This window comes from Haliaeetus albicilla, chromosome 3 (genome assembly GCF_947461875.1).
Source record: "Haliaeetus albicilla chromosome 3, bHalAlb1.1, whole genome shotgun sequence".
In the NCBI taxonomy this organism is placed as follows: Eukaryota; Metazoa; Chordata; class Aves; order Accipitriformes; family Accipitridae; genus Haliaeetus; species Haliaeetus albicilla.
This window is the reverse complement of record NC_091485.1, coordinates 24842678-24853000: the sequence shown is the minus strand read 5'-3', so window position 1 is coordinate 24853000 and position 10323 is coordinate 24842678. Positions and strand designations below refer to the sequence as shown.

Below are 10323 nucleotides of genomic sequence, written 5' to 3'. Positions count from 1 at the left end.
TTGCCATTGTCATACTGCTCTTGCAGCCCCCTTCAGGCCCCCTGTGCGGCGCGGGGCTGAGCCCGGCATGGGGCTGGGGGGGTGGCGCAGCTGCCCTCCCCGCCAGGCAGGCAGGAGGCGGCAGCACTGAGGGGCCCCAGGCGCGGGGAGGCCCGCGGCCCGGCGGGAAGCGAAGGGGAAGAGGAAGGGCGGGAGGAGGCGGCGCGCCGCCCCGCTCTGCCCGCCCCTCGGCGCCGCTTGGCGGGAAAGGCCGTGCTTTGGCGGGCTCGGAGGAGAGGCGACCTGCGGGAGGGGGCAGCCGGGCAGTCGGGGCTCACCCCGGCCCGCAGGGACAGGCCCGGGACGCCTCTGGCCCAGCATGCCTGCCGAGGGGGAGCTGCGCAGGGCGGCGGCCGCCGGCCCGGAGAACGACGAGCCGCAGTACCTGCGGCAGGTCCAGCACATCCTGCAGCACGGCCACCGGAAGCAGGACCGCACCGGCACCGGCACCATCTCCGTCTTCGGCATGCAGGCGCGGTACAGCCTGAGAGGTTGGCACCGCCGGGATCCGCCGCCCTCACCCCGGCCCCCAACCCTGCCCGCCGCGGCTCCCGCGGTCGCCGCCCTGCGCCGGGGAGGGGGGGACGCCATCTTCTCCCCCGGCGCTGTCCCGCTCCCGCGCGCTGAGAGCGAGGCCTCCCCCCATTCAGGGCCGAGGTTTGGACCCGCTGCAGGGTCCTGTGGAGGCGTTTAGGTGCGTCCCGTCAGCTCCTTCGCCCTCTCCCTGCCCGCCGGCCTGAGGCAACTCGGACCCCTCCTCTCCCTCGGCCCAAGGGCCAGGCCTGGCCGGGCGCCATAGCTGTTAACTGGTGAAAAACCGGATTAGATCTTGAAATACCTTGTCCTGGTCCTTCCTACCGTTCAAGCTTTGTAGGAAGGATGGTTGTGAAATAGATCTGTCAACAATTTTATCTTAAGGCTCCACTTTCCCTTGCAAATGCCTACACACGCTTGGGTATGCTGCACCGCTGTGTCCTCATGGCAGAGTTCATCCAGGTCCCCCCAGATAATTCATCTTCCCTCACTGTCCAGGAAAATAAGTCAGGTTCTTCTCTTCCTTGATCTGAATATGAGAATTGCACATCCTTTCCCAACTCCTTAGTTCATCTCCAAGCTTCTGAATGTAAGATGGTGGCATTACCCTGTATGTGGAGAAAAACCAAGGTCGGTTCACCCTGAAAAATTGCTGGTCACCTTTGACACTCTGAAACTCTTTTTCAGATCAGTTTCCACTGCTAACAACGAAGAGGGTATTCTGGAAAGGAGTGCTGGAGGAGCTGCTGTGGTTCATCAAGGTTTGGTATTTGGATGTCTCTGTGGCTGATGTGCCTGAGAGTGGTATCAAGACAACAAACTAGTGTGGAGTGGATTAAGGAATTTGGGGTAACTGCAGATGCTCCAGTTCGTACGACAGAATAGAAGAAGTGCAACAACCTAATATTTTGACTACATGCGGAAGGCCGTTATCTTCAAGACGTTCTGTGCATTTTAGTGGAGACTATTGCATTGTTACCAATCAGAAGAGTTTTTCTTCTGTTTCTTTTTAAGGGAAATAGTCTGAAATAGTGAGGGCTTTTGCTGATTTGACTATACCCCACAGTTATAAAACCTAGTACAGTATCTTTTGTTAGTGTTTGAATAAGAAATAATAATATGAAGTAGATAGTAGGCAATTTAATAATCTGCTTTTTAATATTGAGGTAGCTTGTATTGATTTGAACAGAAACAAGCAGTACAGAACCACAGGTGAAGTAAGACTGATGTAAATCCTAGGCTTTTTAGTAGCAAAAACCTGAGTTCTAATAGAGCTAATAGCTGTAGTTAGAGTATTAAAATTCAACTGTAGATAATACATTACAATGTAGGTGTTCCTTTATACGTTGTGATGTTCTGCAAGTATGGGAAGGTCTGTCTAACCATTTGCTAGATAGCAGGACTCAAATACACTTCATTTTTTTAAAATATCTTTTTTCAAATATAAAAGACTAGACACTCCCCAAACCAGAACACTTTCTATGTTGGGTTTTTGCGTGTGCTGATTTGGACATGTTACAGAACTCAGTGAAATTTGTCTGGGTCATGTTGTCATTTTTGTCATTTTAACAAAAGGATTTTTAAGACCTTAAGCTCATTATAGGTGGCTTGGCAAAAACAATGCCTAGGCCATAATTTTTTTGTTTGTCTATTTTCATGCATCTGTAAAGTCAAATCTCATTCTGTGCAAATGTGTGTATGAAATGATATACCACAATTGACTTTGAGGCTGTACCGTTTGTGCATTCACAAAGTTAGAGGAATCCTGAATTAAATAACAGCAGCATGGCGTTTCCGACTTCATCCTAGTATGTTGCTTGTAAGTTTTATTCTGTCCATGTGCAAGAACCTTATCCAGTACACTAATCAGACTGTTCATCCTTTTAAGTGGAGAAATACTTTAGACTAGCAAAGCTTAATAGAGCTGTTTCAGATCATGTCCTCTGTGTTGGGATTAGGAGAGAGACTTCTTACTGTCTGTGTTTTGTAGGGTTCTACGAATGCCAAAGAGCTCTCTGCAAAAGGTGTGAAGATTTGGGATGCTAATGGATCACGTGAGTTCCTGGATAAGCAGGGTTTCAGCACCAGAGAGGAGGGGGATTTGGGACCAGTTTATGGTTTCCAGTGGAGGCACTTTGGAGCAGAATACAAAGATATGCACACAGGTAATCACATACAAATAGAATCTTGATTGCTTAGTGAGATGACTGTGACACCTCACTTCCCAGAACTCTGGGTGGAATGGGCTACTGTTAAAGGGACCGTTCACAGTGTGAACTGATAGCCAGAATAAACAGTGTTTGAGAGGGTTAATTCTTTTTTTTTTTTTTTTACTCAATCTAATTATCCTGAAAGATGTAGCTTGATATATTGTAGTTTGATATTTGTAGAACAGATGAATCATAAGGCATACATTGTTTTACTTTAATGTAGAGCAAGTATGGTCACTGGCAGATGGAAGGACGTGTGTCTGTTGCAGTCCAGAACATGAGCTAGCTCCGTTTGATAGCAGTGGAACACAGGCCACCATCTCTGAATACCAATGCAGAGTCCTGATTTCCGTGATACAGTTGTGCTGGCAAGAACTGATGTTAGTGCACTACATTCATTGGGGACTGTGGAAGAGAAAGATTTTCCCATTCTGCAGCTGGAACACAGTAAGATGTATCCATAGCTGATGATGCTGTGGACAGAACAGCTGTAACAAGTTATGATGTGATGCAGTACCTGGTGGTATTATTTTCCGTGGAACTGGTTCATTAAACTTACTCTGAACTGTCTTGATAGCTCTTTTCTAAGTCACTGAAGGAGAGGATGTACAAAACGTTTAGAGGACTGACATTAAAAAAAGAGTCCAAAAAAGATTTTCTTTATCTGGTTGGTGCGACTTTTAACTCAGATTAACAACATGGTTAGTTATATTTTTTCCTCTTGTTTTTTTGTCAGTACAGTCTCAAAGTTCACATTACTTACAGATATTGGACTTAGTGTTGGCATGTTGACTGCTGGCAGAATACAGTTTTATGCTAACACAAGTAATGCGAATTGTGAACTGACGCATTTCTAAACACTTACTAAAATATTTCAGCATTCCTGAACTTAAAAGGTCTGAGGCATAACAGTTTGGGAAAAAAAACCCCAGATAAATTCCCATAGGTTTCATTACTAATAGATTTCCTTAAGTTGCATTACTAATGGATAGGTAATTAGATTCAGAAACTAACATAACCATTTGACAAGGCTTCTGGCACAGTATTGCTTGCAGAAGAATTCCCTGAGATGCTAATTATGTATTACTACCTTGTTTGCCAGCTTGGGTCTCCCTGTAACCATAATTTGGTGTTGCTTTGCAATAGGAGTTACTAGAAAAAGTTAGTTACCAGCCATGCCGATTTACTTGCACGAGTCAGGACAATGAGTAACAATTAATGACTCTTTTATTCTGGAATCCATTCTAATGTTCAGTTAATTCCATTGAATTTCTTATATAACTGATATTGAGCCTAAAAATCAGCCTCTGAGCGTCATTGAGTGAAATGTAGTATCTTATGCTATACATGATTAAAGTTCCCTTCTGGCACTGAATGCTGTGGAAATTTAGTCTTCCTACATGACCTTGTGAGTGCTAGATGGATGCGTTCATTCATCTGTCAAAAACTTTCTCCTTTTGAGCATGCAAAGAATGCTGGCACCCCATGTTACTGGTCTGGGCATAATTTTTATTTTTATTTTTTTTAAGAAGGAGCACTGTAGCATGCAAGTTTAACATCTAGAAAGGCATCTTAATCCAGAAATGCAATGAGCAAATTACTTTAAATACCATGAATGAATGACTAGTTGCTAATACCTTACCCATTCCAGCACAGCTTTTGTCCTATGTAGGTAACAAGACATCATGAATGATAAAGTAACGTGCTTTGTCCAATTGATTTTTTTGTATTGCAGCTTTTCTTTCCTGGGAGGTAGGTACTGTTTATGCAGACTCCTTATTTGGTCTTAAAAAATGTCTAGTTGTTGAGGCTTGGAATAAAGTGTTCTAAATAGGAATGGTCCTATTTCAGTGGGTGCTAAAGGTACTCAAAGCACACAAAATACCATCCTGAGAATTTCACAAGCCTTAGAGCACCCTAAGGAAGATCAAGAATAGCCTACATTTGGAGGGTGCCAACTGATAAATTTTATCACTTTCAAAGTTAAAATAAAATATTCAGAGGTTGTCATTTGGTTATCACTTTTCAGTGGGGTGTGGGCTGGGCTTTAGAAAAATACCATGACTTGAATCTACCTGGCTTACATCTTGTTTGGTATCTTTCTTCAGATTACTCCAACCAAGGAGTTGATCAGTTGCAAAAAGTGATTGAAATGATCAAAACCAATCCAGATGACAGAAGAATCATTATGTGTGCTTGGAATCCCAAAGGTACTGAACAGCAGACTTTAAGTGAATGCAATTGCACCTTATCTTGTTGTATGCTAAACTATGTTCTAATCCTGTGTCAACAGTCAGTTCCATTTGGTGTCCTTGCTTATTCTTTACAAAACTACGAGGAATGCAGTAAAAATGGGCAGGGGTTATAAGCTTGATTCTCTTTCTTCTTAATTCTCACGTTCAGACCTCAAATATTTTGAACCATTACTTCAAAGTTTTTCTCTCCAGGTTGAAGTGAGGGATATACCTGGCTACGTACCAGTGTCTTTGACATACAGTCTCTGTTCAAAGACAGCAATTCTTATTTTAAAAAGGTTAAAAAAACAAAACCAAAAAAGAGTATACCAAAGCAGTGTGTCTGGTTTTTTGCTATATAATAAATAGTAAACTTAACAAAAACCATTAAACTAGAGGACAAAAATATTATTTGTGTTGTAATGATCTCCTTGAACATGGGTTGTCTAGATACCCATTCATTCTGTAGGGGTACTTCTAAATAAGACCTAGTGCCAGAGAATGTTTAACTTCAGCAGCAGTAGATCTGCGTATAAAAGAAATGACCCAGCATTTTCCACTCGTGTCTCTGAAAGGGGATGCCACATGCTGTTGCTGTTACTTTTAAGGTTAAACTTCCTAAGGTATCAGGAGATACCTGGTTAGTTTTCCTTACCAAGCTTATCTGCACTTTTAAGTGTAGATAAACACTCAAAAGATCTTTTGTTTTGTGATTACTATTTTTTTATTTATCATTACTTTTATATTTCAACAAGCAGTAAGGGCACGTTGCAATGGGAAGAGAGTAATATGAAGCAGTTGGAAGTCGCTTCAGGGTACATGCTTAATTTTACCCTTAATGTCTTCCTTTAGGGAAATCAACTGTCTCACCGAGGTGAGTAAAACTAAACTGCTGTGCAGCATTATGGCATAAATCTGTTATGTGGAATATCTGTTTATGACTTTTCTGGTCATACAGCCCAAGGGACAGCTTGTCATGACCCAGACTTAATTGCCTAGGCAGCAGGTGCTTTTAGACAAGAGAAAAAGCAATGGAATGATAGTGCAGTTGGATTTTTGTTGTCTACTGTATCTCATTAAATGCTTGTTCAGGTTTTGCATTTTCTACATTTATAACACACTAATGCTGCTACGATTTTTTTTTTCCCCTCCCTCCTTCCTGTACTGCAATTCCTAGATATTTCTCTGATGGCTCTGCCTCCATGCCATGCCCTTTGCCAGTTCTATGTTCTAAACGGTGAATTGTCTTGCCAACTCTATCAGAGGTCTGGAGATATGGGACTAGGAGTGCCTTTCAATATTGCCAGCTATTCACTGCTCACTTACATGATTGCCCATGTCACAGGGCTAAAGGTAGGCTATTTAATCATTTTACTTTATCTTGTCTGAGAAGTGAGGGACTGAAAGATAAGACTCTTCATGTCATGTCCAAGAAAAACTGGAATTAACCTACTGTTCAAAATCTTACTGAAATACGTGTAGGAAGGGGCCCCGTGAATTTAATGTGAATTGTCTCTGGTCTGTATGAGCAGTTAGGTTCAGCAATGTAAGAATTCTTAAATTTGGGTCAAACGGACAGAAGATCCTCCAGGTCTTTTTAACTGAACATGTCAAAACTGACCTGTTCCACTAGTCTACTTCTTAGAAATCTGAACTGAGCACTTGTCCTTATGGGATAATAACACACAAGTGATTAAATTTTGTAGCATGTGTTTTTTATTGGAAGCGAACAGTAGCTCAGTGGTGGCTGTCAAGGTTCCAGTTTGGATATTCTGCCCACCTAACTTCCAGCTCTAATTTCAGCTGGGTATTTTTTTCATTTCCTACTGTAGATGATTAGAGTGGTAGTATGTGCTCAAATAGCTACTGCCCTGACTCCAGAGCTGTATTTTGTCATTTCACAGAGTAATTTAAATGCACCACAGTCATGTACAAGTCAAACCCCCTTTTCTTTAGAGATTGTAAAAAATTAGACTAGCTAGGCCATTTGGGCCTGATCCTTCTGCTACCAGCAACTTGAAGGGGAACTTAAAATAGGGAAGAATTGGACTTCACAGCAATTGCAGACATACTTAAGAAATTAGGCCAAGGTGCTAGAAAAAGTGAAGTTTAACATTATGTCTGTAAAGCAGCTGTTGCCTCTTAGTCACTTCCTCTCACAGCTTTGCTGGTTTTTAGCATAACACATCTGAGGGCTGATCTACATTGGTCAGAGGCCAGTAAAATAGCTGATAAAACCTACATAAATTAAATTAGATTGCTCAGGGGCTACAGAGTCACAGAACTTGGAAGCTTGCAAAACCCATCTGGATGCTTGATAAGTGCTTTGGGGTTTACCCTGTGACTGACATCTCCACTGCCACAAACTACTTTGTTTCGTGGTGGCTAAGGCAACCAGTCTGAAACCAGCTTTGGCAAGTCCTACTTATTACAAGTGGAGTGGAAAAGCTGGATGTCACTGCTCCATCTGTTGCCACCTTGGCAAGCAGATCAGTAGTGCTCCATTCATTTACCAAAGCTATTATCCTAACAGGATTTCAAAGATAAATTTTTTTGGTAAGCTAGTGGAAATTTCATTATATTTTTCATTAATTATGCATTAGTGTGGGAAGATAGTGTCCTTCAAAGCCTGCAAGGATGTCTTGATAATCCAGCCTAGTATAGAAGCTGCAATTCCACACTAGATGTAAGATGCTGAGAATCAATACAGTAAGCATTGTAATGTTTTGCTTTCTTGAAACATGACTTTTTGAAAACCATGTGTATTCCTCTTTCTCTTCAGCCTGGAGAGTTCATACACACGTTAGGAGATGCTCACATATATCTGAATCATGTGGAACCTCTAAAAGTTCAAGTAAGTACTTATTCTGTATTTTTGTATCTTTTTATCTTCTGCAATGCTTATCCAGTACAAAAGTATCTTGCTATTATGAATATCCTTTTGCAAATATTAATTTTTGTGGCTTTTCTTCTCGTTTCTACCCTAATAATTGTAGTACCTTAACCTCTGTTCAACTCAGGTCGCACAGAAATACAGTACAAACATGATTGAAATGTACATCAGTGTACTATTCTAGAAGCAAGTTAGAGATCCAGAATCCGTACCCCTACTTTTGACTTCTTCATTCCAAAACCTTAGAAAACCATTCCACCTAATACAGATAAACACAAAATAAAACTTCTTTGTAGTATATCAGAAAAGGATAACTTACCAATTCACAGAGTTAATCAGTATTACTATTTGGTTGAATAAGGCTATATTTTCTTCAGGATGTAATTTGTTGCAGTAGGAGCAAATCAGAATTTTATTTGATTAGAATAATCGGACTGAATGTCCTCGCCATTAGTATGGTTCAGAACCATCCAGAGAACTAGTTATTGGTTCGGACTGGAATGTTCCTGTGAGAAGCTGCAACACATTTACGCACATCTGGGTCAGAATTTCCAATTTAGTTTCCCCTGGAAGGAATCTAATCTGTAACCACTGGAATTGCACTGCAAACTGAAAATGCTTGCAGTGCATTGGATGATCAGGGAATCCACTTTAAAATTATGCTACTGCTCCCTATCAAAATACTAAAGTAGATTCCACTTAGTTGTATTATAATTTTCTTTTGAGTATAAGTCTTCTTGGGGAGGAGGGAAAATCTACATAGAGTAATCTGAATTGAGATTAATGAGATCTAATTTATAACGCAAAATCTCTGCCTTCAAGTATCAGCTTTATAGAATAAACTTGCTTTTTTTTTCAGCTTCAGAGGGAGCCAAGACCTTTCCCCAAACTCAGAATTCTACGTAAAGTTGAAGACATCAGTGACTTCAAAGCAGAAGACTTTCAGATTGAAGATTATAATCCTCATCCACCTATTAAAATGGAGATGGCTGTTTAATGCTATAAAGCAGCTTCTATTAATGTGGAAATGCACCTAAGCTACTTAGCTTTCTCTGTACTTAAAGTTATGGGGTTTTTATATGCTTCAAAAGATATATACTTAATTATTGAAAAAGAAACAGATACTAGTAGACCAGTACTGCCTTCAGTACTAAACTGTAGTCATACAGAACAGATGATTGTTTTTTCCTGCTGTGCTATGCAGATACTAACCCAGTTTTTAGTGAGATGACAGTTTTCTACAGATTGTTTCAGTTACCGGTGGCTGCTTCTGTTACCATTCAGTTACTATGTGTGAGTAGCACTTGCTTCCTTGCTTTATGCAGTACTGAAAATAAGGACTTTTATGTATGATAGAGGATTCCTTCAAGGTTGTAGAAGTCTTTAAATGTGTTCTAAAGAGTATATGTTTAATAAAGCTTTTTAAAAAAAATCTTCTAGAAGGGATGATGCATATTTAATTTTAGTATGTTTGTTTGTAGTTAGTAAATAAAAGTGGGAAAGCAAAGGTAAACTGTTTTAGTTTAGCATCTCAGAGGGTGAGATGGAAGGAAAAACAAACTCAAACTTCCCATGGTCTTCATAAATGAACCAGCAGGAAGACAAAAGATCTTAATGGAGCCTTGTCTGAAACACAGTATCTGCATAACATCTCTGTATCAGCTTTTTTTTTTTATTCCCCAACCCTACATGAATGATTAATTTGATATAAATCGAATAGAGCTGCAGTTAAACAGAGGTTACCAGATAGTAGTAGTAATAATCTGTCTGTCATCATTTAAAACTAGATTCCACAAGCACATGGATTAATTTTGCAGCCTGGAATAGTAAAAGTTAGAGATAGTAGTATTTGTGGGATTGGAGCTTAATTAAATCTTAGCAGACTTCAGCTTTCATCTCTCCTTATCCTTGCAAATTCTGCAATAACTTCAGTCCTTATAAAATTCCTCTTCAGGAATTGAATTGTGAATAGATGTACGGTTAATACTCAACATATTCAATACATGCTTGAACACATGGAGAAATGCATAGTAAAAGTCAGTAAACTGGTAAACATAATTGTAAAATTGTACAATTTGAGATAATACTAAGAATTTAATAAACAGTGTGCTTTGATTCCATTTATTCAGAGGCGTGCATAAGAGGACTGTTGCATCTTTCTTAAACAAAACTGATCACAGCTTCCAAAAGCATATTTTGCATCAAAATTATTTGCAAATCTCATTATACTGATCTTCATTATACCAATTGCTGATCTTCAGACTAAATTTTTTGTAGCGCCACGCTCAAAAAATAAGTTGTTCTCTTTTCCTGGCATTTAGCCCAACACAACAAGATTGCAGAAAAAGGTTGTCATTACCTTTTTTAAGTACATAATATGTAAATAGGCTACTGCTTATAAGAAATGTTCGCC

General features: G+C 40.4%; 1 protein-coding gene across 1 annotated transcript; it reads left to right on the top strand.

The window, feature by feature from the left end:
- The first annotated feature begins 190 nt into the window (after positions 1-190).
- On the top strand, positions 191-10038 carry TYMS (thymidylate synthetase). The gene is made up of 7 exons (XM_069779122.1): positions 191-530; positions 1261-1334; positions 2564-2738; positions 4892-4993; positions 6195-6370; positions 7800-7871; positions 8770-10038. The coding sequence occupies exons 1-7, from the start codon at positions 359-361 to the stop codon at positions 8905-8907; spliced, it is 909 nt and encodes a 302-aa protein (XP_069635223.1). The 5' UTR covers positions 191-358; the 3' UTR covers positions 8908-10038.
- The last annotated feature ends 285 nt before the right edge of the window (positions 10039-10323 follow it).

Excerpts from the sequence above, each read along its gene's own strand:
- TYMS (XM_069779122.1), top strand. The coding sequence starts at position 359 with ATGCCTGCCGAGGGGGAGCTGCGCAGGGCGGCGGCCGCCGGCCCGGAG. Across the intron at positions 1,335-2,563 it reads AGCTGCTGTGGTTCATCAAG|GGTTCTACGAATGCCAAAGA; the intron begins GTTTGGTATTTG and ends TGTGTTTTGTAG. Across the intron at positions 6,371-7,799 it reads CCCATGTCACAGGGCTAAAG|CCTGGAGAGTTCATACACAC; the intron begins GTAGGCTATTTA and ends CTTTCTCTTCAG.